General features: G+C 55.2%; 2 protein-coding genes across 2 annotated transcripts; one reads left to right on the top strand and one right to left on the bottom strand.

The window, feature by feature from the left end:
• Positions 1 to 3,522: 3,522 nt before the first annotated feature.
• LOC137849066 (zinc finger protein 665-like) lies at positions 3,523 to 8,159 on the top strand. The gene is made up of 2 exons (XM_068668546.1): positions 3,523 to 3,760; positions 5,536 to 8,159. The coding sequence occupies exons 1-2, from the start codon at positions 3,649 to 3,651 to the stop codon at positions 8,019 to 8,021; spliced, it is 2,598 nt and encodes an 865-aa protein (XP_068524647.1). The 5' UTR covers positions 3,523 to 3,648; the 3' UTR covers positions 8,022 to 8,159.
• On the bottom strand, positions 8,074 to 8,483 carry LOC137849067 (uncharacterized). Its single transcript, XM_068668547.1, has 2 exons — positions 8,321 to 8,483; positions 8,074 to 8,238 (listed from the first exon to the last, which is right to left on the bottom strand). Exons 1-2 carry the CDS (start codon positions 8,477 to 8,479, stop codon positions 8,074 to 8,076), a joined length of 324 nt encoding a protein of 107 aa, XP_068524648.1. The 5' UTR covers positions 8,480 to 8,483.
• Between the last annotated feature and the right edge of the window lie 1,395 nt (positions 8,484 to 9,878).

Raw genomic sequence — 9,878 nt, 5'->3', positions numbered from 1 at the left:
GGGGGAGCCCAAAAAACCCGAAATCCTCCCCCCCCCCCACCCGGAATCCTAAATTCGCCCCCCCCCTTAAGGAACGAGGTAACTGGGGAGGGGTACGGGGGGAGAGAGGGGGGGGAGGGGGGGATATGGGGGGGGGTTGGGGTGATCCTATAAATGGGGGGGGGGTTTGGGGGGGGTTAAGGGTTTTTTTGGGGGGGTTAAGGGGTTTTTGGGGGGGTTAAGGGGGGTTAAAGGGGATTTGGGGGGGATTTGGGGGGGTTTTGGGGTGGTCCTATAAATGGGGGGGGGTCGAAGGGGGTTTGGGGGGGTTAAAGGGGTTTTGGGGGGCTCAAGGGGGGATCCTGGGGGGGTCCCAAATAATGGGGGGGCTTTTGGGGACCCCAAATTATGGGGGGGCTTTTGGGGGGGGTCCCAAATAATGGGGTCGTTTTTGGGACCCCAAATAATGGGGGGGCCCTGGGGGGGTCCCCAAATATTGGGGTGGTTTTTGGGGTTTGTGTTGTAGGGGCCCCCCCCGGGACCCCCCCCCCGGCACCATGCAGGAGAACTACGAGAACGTCATCTCCTTGGGTGAGGGGGGGGACCCCAAAATTTTGGGGGTGTGTGGGGGGGTTGGGTTTGCTGTTAATTTGGTTAATTTATTTTTTTGGGGGGGGTTGGTTTTTTTTGGGGGGGTTGGACTTTTTTTTTGGGGGGTGTTGGATTTTTTTGGGGGTGTTGAATTTTTTTTGGGGGGATTGGATTTTTTTTTGGGGGGGGCTGGATTTTTTTTGGGGGGATTGGGGTTTTTTGGGGGAGGGATTGGGATTTTTTTTTGGGGTGTTGAATTTTTTTGGGGGGGTTGGATTTTTTGGGGGGGTTGGGTTTTTTTTTGGGGTGTTGAATTTTTTGGGGGGGTTGGATTTTTTTTTGGGGGGGTTGGATATTTTGGGGGTGTTGAATTCTTTTTGGGGGGTTGGATTTTTTGGGGGGGGTGGATTTTTTTCAAGGTTGTTGGATTTTTTGGGGGGGTTGTTTTTTTTTTGGGGGGGTGTGGATTTGTTTTTGGGGGGATTGTTTTTTTTTTAGGATGTTGAATTTTTTTGGGGGGGTTGGGGTTTTTTTTGAGGGGGTCGATTATTTTGGGGGGGTTGGATTTGTTTTGGGGGGGGATTGGTTTTTTTTGGGGGGGGATTGGGGTTTTTTTTTGGGGTGTTGGATTTTGGGTGTTGGATTTTTTGGGAGGGGGGTTGGATTTTTTGGGGGGGTGTTGGATTATTTCTGGGGGGGAGCTGGTTTTTTTTGGGGGGGGATTGGATTTTTTTGAGGGTGTTTGATTTTTTTGGGGGTGTAGGATTTTATTTGGGGGGTGTTGGATTTTTTTGGGGGGGGTGTTGGATATTTTTGGTGGGTGTTTGATTTTTTTGGGGGGGGTCTTTGATTTTTTTTTGGGGGTGTTTGATTTTTTTGGGGGGTTTTAGATTTTTTTTGGGTGTTGGATTTTTTTGGGGGGTTTTGGATTTTTTTTTGGGGGGGTTGGATATTTTTGGTGGGTGTTTCTTTTGGGGGGTGTTTGATTTTTTTGGGTTTTGGATTTTTTGAGGGTGTTTGATTTTATTTTGGGGTGTTGGATTTTTTTGGGGGTGTGTTTGGGTTTTTTTTTGGGGGGGGGGACATCGCCCTGAGCTGCCCCCCCCCCAGCGGAGGAGATCGCCATCAGCTGGCCGCGCATCGCCGCCTTCGCCGAGTCCCAGCGGCGCCGCGGGATGCTGCCCGGTGAGGGGGGGGCCCCAAAAATTTTGGGGTGGGGGGGGTGGGTTTGGGGTGTGGGTTTGGGGTGGGGGAGGTTTTGGGGTGGGTGAATTTTTGGGGTGGTTTTGGGGTTAGTAAATTTTTGGGGCAGGTGAATTTTTGGGGTGAAATTTTTGGGGTTAGTGAATTTTTGGGGTGAAGTTTTGGGGTTAGTAAATTTTGGGGTGAAATTTTTGGGGTTAGTGAATTTTTGGGGTAAATTTTTGAGGTTAGTGAATTTTTGGGGTGGGTGAATTTTTGGGGTTAGTAAATTTTGGGTTAGTGAACTTTTGGGGTGAAGTTATGGGGTGAAGTTTTGGGGTGGGTGAATTTTGGGGTAATTTTTGGGGATGAATTCTTGGGGTAGTGAGTTTTTGGGGTTGGTAAATTTTTGGGTTGAATTTTTGGGGTATTGAATTTTAGGAGTGAATTTTTGGGGTAAATTATTGGGGTGAGTAAATATTTGGGGTGAATTATTGGGGTAGTGAATTTGGGGGGTAAATTTGGGGTAAACTTTTGAGGTATTGAATTTTTGGGGTACATTTTTGGGGTGTCAAACTTCTGGGGCGAATTTTAGGCATGGAATTTTTGGGGTATCGAATTTTTGGGTGAACTTTTGGGGTAAATTTTGGGGTAGTAAATTTTTGGGGTGAATTTTTGGGGTATCGAATTTTGGGGTGAATTTTTGGGGTAAATTTTTGGGGTTTCGAATTTTTGTGGTAAACCTTTGGGGTATCGAATTTTGGGGGTAAATTTTTGGGGTATCGAATTTTTGGGGTAAACCTTTGGGGTATCGAATTTTTGGGTGAACTTTTGGGGTAAATTTTGGGGGTATTAAATTTTCGGGGTGAACTTTTGGGGTACATTTTTGGGGTTTTGAATTTTTGGGGTACATTTTTGGGGTATTGAACTTATGTTGCCCCCCCAAACCCATCAGGAGCCGAAGCCGCCCGCGACCCCAGCCCCTCGGAGGCCGCCCCCCCCTCGCAGCCCAATTTGGGGTGGGGGTCGGGGGGGTCCCTGCGGCGCCAGCTGGGGCTGATCCTCCAAAATGCGGGGCGCAGCGGGTTTTGGGGTGAAGTTTGGGGATGACATTTTGGGGGCTAGTAAAGCTTGAGGGGGAGTTTTTGGGGTGGGGGAGTTTTTAGGGCGGGTGAAGTTTTGGGGTATTGAATTTTAGGGTGAACTTTTGGGGTAGTGAATTTTGGGGTAAATTTTTGGGGTATCGAACTTCCGGGGCGAATTTTAGGTGTGAAATTTTGGGGCTGAACTTTTGGGGTAAATTTTGTGGTATCTAATTTTTGGGTGAACTTTTGGGGTATCGATTTTTTGGGGTAAATTTTTGGGGTATCAAATTTTTGGGTGGACTTTTGGGGTAAATTTTTGGGGTATCGAATTTTTGGGGCACATTTTTGGGGTGTCAAACTTCCGGGGTGAATTTTAGGCATGAAATTTTGGCGTGAAGGAATTTTTGGGGCTGAATTTTTAGAGTAAATTTTTGGGTTATCAAATTTTTGGGTGAACTTTTGGGGTAAATTTTTGGGGCAGTGAATTATTGGGGTGAACTTTTGGGGTAAATTTTTGGGGTAGTGAATTATTGGGGTGAACTTTTGGGGTAAATTTTGGGGGTATCGAATTTTTGGGGTGATCTTTTGGGGGTAAATTTGGGGGGTTTTGAATTTTTGGGGTACATTTTTGGGGTTTTGAATTTTTGGGGTACATTTTTGGGGTATCGAACTTATGTTGCCCCCCCAAACCCATCAGGAGCCGAAGCCGCCCGCGACCCCAGCCCCTCGGAGGCCGCCCCCCCCTCGCAGCCCAATTTGGGGTGGGGGTCGGGGGGGTCCCTGCGGCGCCAGCTGGGGCTGATCCTCCAAAATGCGGGGCGCACCCGGGTGGAGCAGATGCTGCGGGAGCTGGTTCGGGAGCAGGGCCAGGGGGGGGCGCGGAAGGGGCCGAAAAAGAGCCCCCCGACCCCCCCGGGATGGAGGTGGGAGCCGAAAAATTTAGGGAGATCCCCCTCCCCGAATTTTTTATTTTGGGGGTTTGGGGTTGGAATTTGTGGTTGGGGTTTGGGGGGATTGGAGTTTGGGGGGGGGAGTTTTGGGGGGGGGGAATTTGGGGGGGGGTGGAATTTGGGGTTGGAATTTGGGGTTGGGGTTGGAGTTTGGTGTGGGGGTGGAATTTGGGGGGGGGATGGAGTTTGGGGGGGAATTTGGGGTTGGAGTTTGGGGGGGGAATTTAGAGGGGTTGGAATTTGGGGTTTGGGGTTGGAATTTGGGGGGGGGTTGGAATTTGGGGGGGTTGGAATTTTTGGGGGGGAATTTAGAGGGGTTGGAATTTGGGGTTTGGGGTTGGAATTTGGGGGGGGGTTGGAATTTGGGGGGGGGTTGGAGTTTGGGGGGATTGGGGGGGATTTAGGGGAGGGGGAGAGGGGGAGAGACTTAAATTTGGGGGGGGGTTCAAGGTGGGGAATGGGAGCTTGAGTTTGGGGATGGGAAAAGGGTGAGACCCCCCAAATTGGGGTGGGGGGGACCCAAAATTGGGTGTGGGAATGGGATGGGACCCCAAATTCAGGCCCGGGACCCCAATTTGGGCATAGGAACATGGGTGGGACCCCGATTTTAGGCTTTTTACCCCCAATTTGGACATGGGAATACAGATAGGGCCCCAAATTTAGGCCCAGGCCCCCAATTTGCACATAGGATCAGGGATAGGACCCCAAATTTAGAGCTGGGTCTCCGAAATTCATCCTCGGGCACCCAGATTTGGGCCTGAGACCCCCAAATTTAGGCCTAGGATCCCAATTTGGGCACAGGATCAGGGACAGGACCCCAAATTCAGGTCTAGGCCCCCCAAATTCAGCCCTGGGCACCCAAATTTGGGCCTGAGCCCCCCAAATTCAGGTCTAGGACCCCAATTTGGGCACAAGATCAGGGACAGGACCCTAAATTCAGGCCTGGGACCCCCAAATTCAGGTCTAGGACCCCAATTTGGGCACAGGATCAGGGACAGGACCCCAAATTCAGGTCTAGGCCCCCCAAATCTAGCCTTGGGCACCCAAATTCAAGCCTGGGACCCCAAATTCAGGTCTAGGCCCCCCAAATCCAGCCTTGGGCACCCAAATTTGGGCCTGAGCCCCCAAATTCAGGTCTAGGACCCCAATTTGGGCATAGGATCAGGGACAGGACCCCAAATTCAGGTCTAGGCCCCCCCAAATCTAGCCTCAGGCACCCAAATTCAGGCCCGGAACCCCAAATTCAGGTCTAGGACCCCCAATTTGGACACAAGATCAGGGACGGGACCCTAAATTCAGGGTTGGGCCCCCCAAATTCGGGTGTGAGCCCCCCAAATTCAGGCCAGGGACCCCAATTTGGGCCTGGGACCCCAAATTTGGGCACGGGATCAGGGTTAGGACCCCAAATTCAGGGCGGGGACCTCAAAACTGAGACCAGGCCCCCCCAAATTCAGACCAGGCCCCCCCAAATTCAAACCAGGGCCCCCCAAATTCAAACCAGGGCCCCCAAATTCAGACCAGGCCCCCCCAAATTCAGACCAGGGCCCCCCACATTCAAACCTAGACCCCCAAAACGAGGCCAAAACCCCCCAAAACGAGCCCAAAACCCCCCAAAACGAGCCCAAAACCCCCCAAAATTCAGACATGATGGGTCGAAACAACACCGGGGCTCAACTTTTGGGGTCCCGGCGCGGGGGTCCCGGTTGGGGGGGGATCTTTAACACCACCCCCCCCCAAAATTCCTCAAGGAGGCACCGAGGAGGCGGCACCGCGGTCCCCGTCCCCACCGGCGGAGCCCCCCGGCAGACCCCAGCGGCGCGGCGGCGGCGCCAAAAAAAATTCGGCGACCGCGACCCCGTGCACCCAATGCGTCCACGGTGCCACCACCACCACCAAAAAATCCCGGCGGTGCCACGGCGGTGCCACCACCGTTGTCACTGTCGTTGTCCCCGAAAAGCCACACCGGTGCGCCGAGTGCGGCAAGGGCTTCAGCCGCGGCTCCAACCTGGCCCAGCACCGGCGGATCCACAGCGGGGAGCGGCCGCACCGGTGCGGGGATTGCGGTAAGGGATTTATCCAAAAATCCGACCTCGAGCGGCACCGGCGCGTCCACACCGGCGAGCGGCCGTACCCGTGCGGCGACTGCGGCAAAAGGTTCAGCGTCAGCTCCCACCTGGACCGGCACCGCCGAACCCACGCCGGCGTCGCCGGGAGGTCGGGGGTCCAACCCCGCGGGCGTTCGGCGGAGCCGGGGGGGGGGGAAATTGGGGTTTTGGCACCCGCCGGCGCCCCGTTTCGGTGCGGGGAGTGCGGGAAGGGCTTCGGGCAGCGGGCGGCGCTCGGCAAGCACCGCAAGACGCACGGCGCCGAAAAGCCGCACCGGTGCGGGGATTGCGGCAAGAGCTTCAGCCGCGGGTCCAACCTCACCCAGCACCGCCGAATTCACACCGGGGAGCGCCCCTTCGCCTGCGGGGATTGCGGTAAGGGGTTCATCCAAAAATCCGACCTGGAGCGCCACCACCGCGTCCACACCGGCGAGCGGCCGTACCCGTGCGGCGAGTGCGGCAAAAGCTTCAGCGTCAGCTCCCACCTGGAGCGGCACCGCAAAATCCACGCCGCCGAACGCGCCGCCGAACGCTGCCCGAAACATTCGGAAGGGTTTTTGGGCGCCCAGCAGCGCCGCGGGAGGATCTCCAAGTGCCGGGAGCGCGGGTGGTGTTTCGGGCACGGCGCGGCGTTGCTCAAACACCAGCGGGCGCACGCCGGGGGGCGCCCCCCGCCGCGGTGCCCCGATTGCGGTGAGGAGGAGGAGGAGGAGGAGGAGGAGGAGGAAGGACGGGGGATTGGGAGCGTGGCGGTGGCACCCGAAAAACCCTACAAGTGTGGCGAGTGCGGGAAGGGCTTCGGGCAACGCTCGGCGTTGGTCAAGCACCGGCGCATCCACACCGGGGAGAAGCCCTACGAGTGCCCCGATTGCGGCAAGGGCTTCATCCAAAAATCCGACCTGACCATCCACCGGCGCATGCACACCGGGGAGAAGCCCTACAAGTGCCCCGAGTGCTCCAAGTGCTTCAGCGTCTCCTCCAACCTCCTGACCCACCGGCGGACCCACCTCGGCGAGAAGCCCTACGGCTGCCCCGAGTGCGGCAAGAGCTTCATCCAGCGCTCCGAGCTCACCATCCACCGGCGCGTGCACACCGGCGAGAAGCCCTACAAGTGCCCCGAGTGCGCCAAGTGCTTCAGCCGCAGCTCCCACCTCAACCGGCACCAGCGCACCCACGCCGGGGACAAGGGCAAGGCCAACGCCGCGGCCAACGGCAACGCCAGCGTCAACGTCAACGTCATGGCCAACGTCATCACCAACGCCAAAATCAACGCCAACGCCATGGCCAACGCCAACGCCTACGTCAACGGTAACGTCAACGCCAACGTCAACGCCATGGCCAATGTCAACAGTAGCGTCAACAGCGTCACCAACGTCAATGCCATCACCAACCCCAACGTCAACCCCAACGCCAACGCCATGACTGACGTCAACGCCATGGCCAACGGCATCACCAACGCCAAAATTAACGCCAATGTCAACGCCAACGCCATGGCCAACATCAACGCCAAATCCAACATCAACTCCAACCCCAACGTCAACTCCATGGCCAACGCCAACGTCAACGGTAGCGTCAATGCCATGGCCAACGTCATCACCAACGCCAAAATCAACGCCAACGTCAACGTCAACACCATGGCCAACGTCAACTCCAACTCCAACGTCAACTCCAATGCCATGGCCAACGCCAACGTCAACGTCAACACCAAATCCAACGTCAACTCCAACGTCAACGCCATCACCAACACCATGACCAACGTCAACGGTAGCGTCAACGCCATGGCCAACGCCAACGTCAACACCATGGCCAACGTCATCACCAACGCCAAAATCAACGCCAACGTCAACTCCAACGCCAATGTCATCACCAACGCCAACGCGATGGCCAACGTCATCTCCAACGCCATCGCCAACGCCAACGCCACCCCGGCCCCGCCGCTGCCCCCTGGCGCCTTCCCCGCCCCCCCCGCTGCCCCCCTTCCCCGCCGCCCCCGCCGCCCTGCCCCTGCCCCCCCTGGAGCTGCCCTGGGCCCTCCCGTTCCCAACCCGCGCCTTCCCCCCCCCCGCCTTCCCCCCGGCCGCGTCCCCCCCCGGGGCACCCCCGGCCTCCTCCCTCATCAATTGAATTGAGTGGGGGTGGGGGTCGCGGGACCCCCCCCACAGAGGGGGGCACGGGGGGGTCTCAGGCACAAGGGGGTCTGGGATTGGCCCCTCCGGCCCCATCGTCATCCTCACCATCATCATCATCATCATCCTCTCCATCATCATCTTCATCGCCATGAGCCTCACCATCATCCTCTTCATCATCGATGGCCCCTACCATCATCATCATCCTCACCGTCATCATCTTCATCATCATCTTCGTCATCCTCACCATCATCATCTTCATCATCGTCAGCCCCAATCATCTTCGTCCTCACCGTCATCACCATCATCATCCTCACCGCCATATCAGCATCTTCATCCCCTTCATCTTCATCCCCTTCATCATCATCATCATCCCCTCCATCATCATCCTCATCGCCCTGAGCCTCACCATCGTCATCTTCATCACAATTGGCCCCAACCATCATCATCCTCACCTCCATCGCTATCAACACTCCCATCCTCATCTTCATCATCCTCACCATCATCTTCCTCACCTCCATCATTATCAGCGTCTCCATCCCCATCTTCATCCCCACCATCATCATCATCCTCACCTCCAGAGCCATCGCTGTTGACATCATCATCTTCATCCCCATCATCTTCACCATCATCTTCATCCCCATTTTCACCATCATCATCTTCATCCCCATCATCTTCAACCCCTTCATCCCCACCCTCACCATCTTCATCCTCTCCACCCACCCACCAGCCCCCCTCCCCTCCCGTTGCCCCTTTTTTGGGTAAAAAACAGCCAAAACGCACATTTCCAGCAGGACTCGGGCTGTTCCCACCCTGGGGCACCTCTCGGGGTCCCCCCCCATTTTATGGGGCCACCCTACTCCCTTTTTTGACCCGTTTCCCCCCCGTTTTTCCTCCTCCTGTGGATTTACCAAATCTCCCAGGACTGTCCCCAAAGGGCGGCGCTCGGGAACGTTCAAGAACTGAAGCAGAAAAAGGGCTTTTTTGGGGTTTTTCCCCCTTTTTCTGCCCCAACGTGGATTTATTTTAGGGGGTGGGTGGGGGGTGGCAGGCCCGTCTGCTGTCAGCAGACGATAATTGCAATTTTGGGTTATTTTATACCGTTTTTTTGTGTCTTGTTCACAAAGTTTTGGCCCTCCGGTGGCCACGCAGCGATGCTCCCGCTGGATTTGGGGGAAAAAAGCCCAGATTCGGGCCACCTGCACAAGAAACCAGCACTGAAAATCACGTTTTGGACTCGATTTATTACCTTGTGCGGAGCCGCAGTGCTGGGTTTGCCCAATTCCCCGCTTTCTACACCCAAAACGGGAGCAAACCGGGCTGATTTCAGCCCCTTTTTTAAAAAAAATGATAGAATATTTGCCTTTTTTTGTTGTTCTTTTCTGGTGTGACTTTGTATCCCGGGTCGGTTCAATAAACGGCCGACTCGCGATGAAAAGTGGTGCTTTCTACCCAAAACCGCGTTTTCTACCCAAAATGGTGCTTTTTACCCCAAACGGTGCTTTCTTCTAGGGTCTTCTGCCCCCCCAAATTGGGAATTTGGGGGAGAAAACATGAAATTTCTCTTTTTTGGGGAGTTGTGGTGCGACGCAAAGCTCGAATGACGACACAGCAGCGACTCGTGTTAAATAAGTTATGGTATAAATAACCCCGAAATCACGTTAAATAACCCCGAATTAAATAGCCTTAAATAACCCGCAAATTAAATAATTCCCCCCCAATTAAATAACCAAGAAATAAATACAATAAATAAATAGTGGGGGGGGGGGGGAGGGGAGGGGAAGCCCCGAGGCTCACGGCCCCGAGGGTGAGGTAGGGGCACCCATGGGTGCTGAGTACCATCAAAGTCCTGATATCGTA

The sequence above is a fragment of the Anas acuta genome, unplaced genomic scaffold, assembly GCF_963932015.1.
Source record: "Anas acuta unplaced genomic scaffold, bAnaAcu1.1 SCAFFOLD_413, whole genome shotgun sequence".
Lineage (NCBI taxonomy): Eukaryota > Metazoa > Chordata > Aves > Anseriformes > Anatidae > Anas > Anas acuta.
This window is presented reverse-complemented; position numbering and strand designations above follow the sequence as displayed.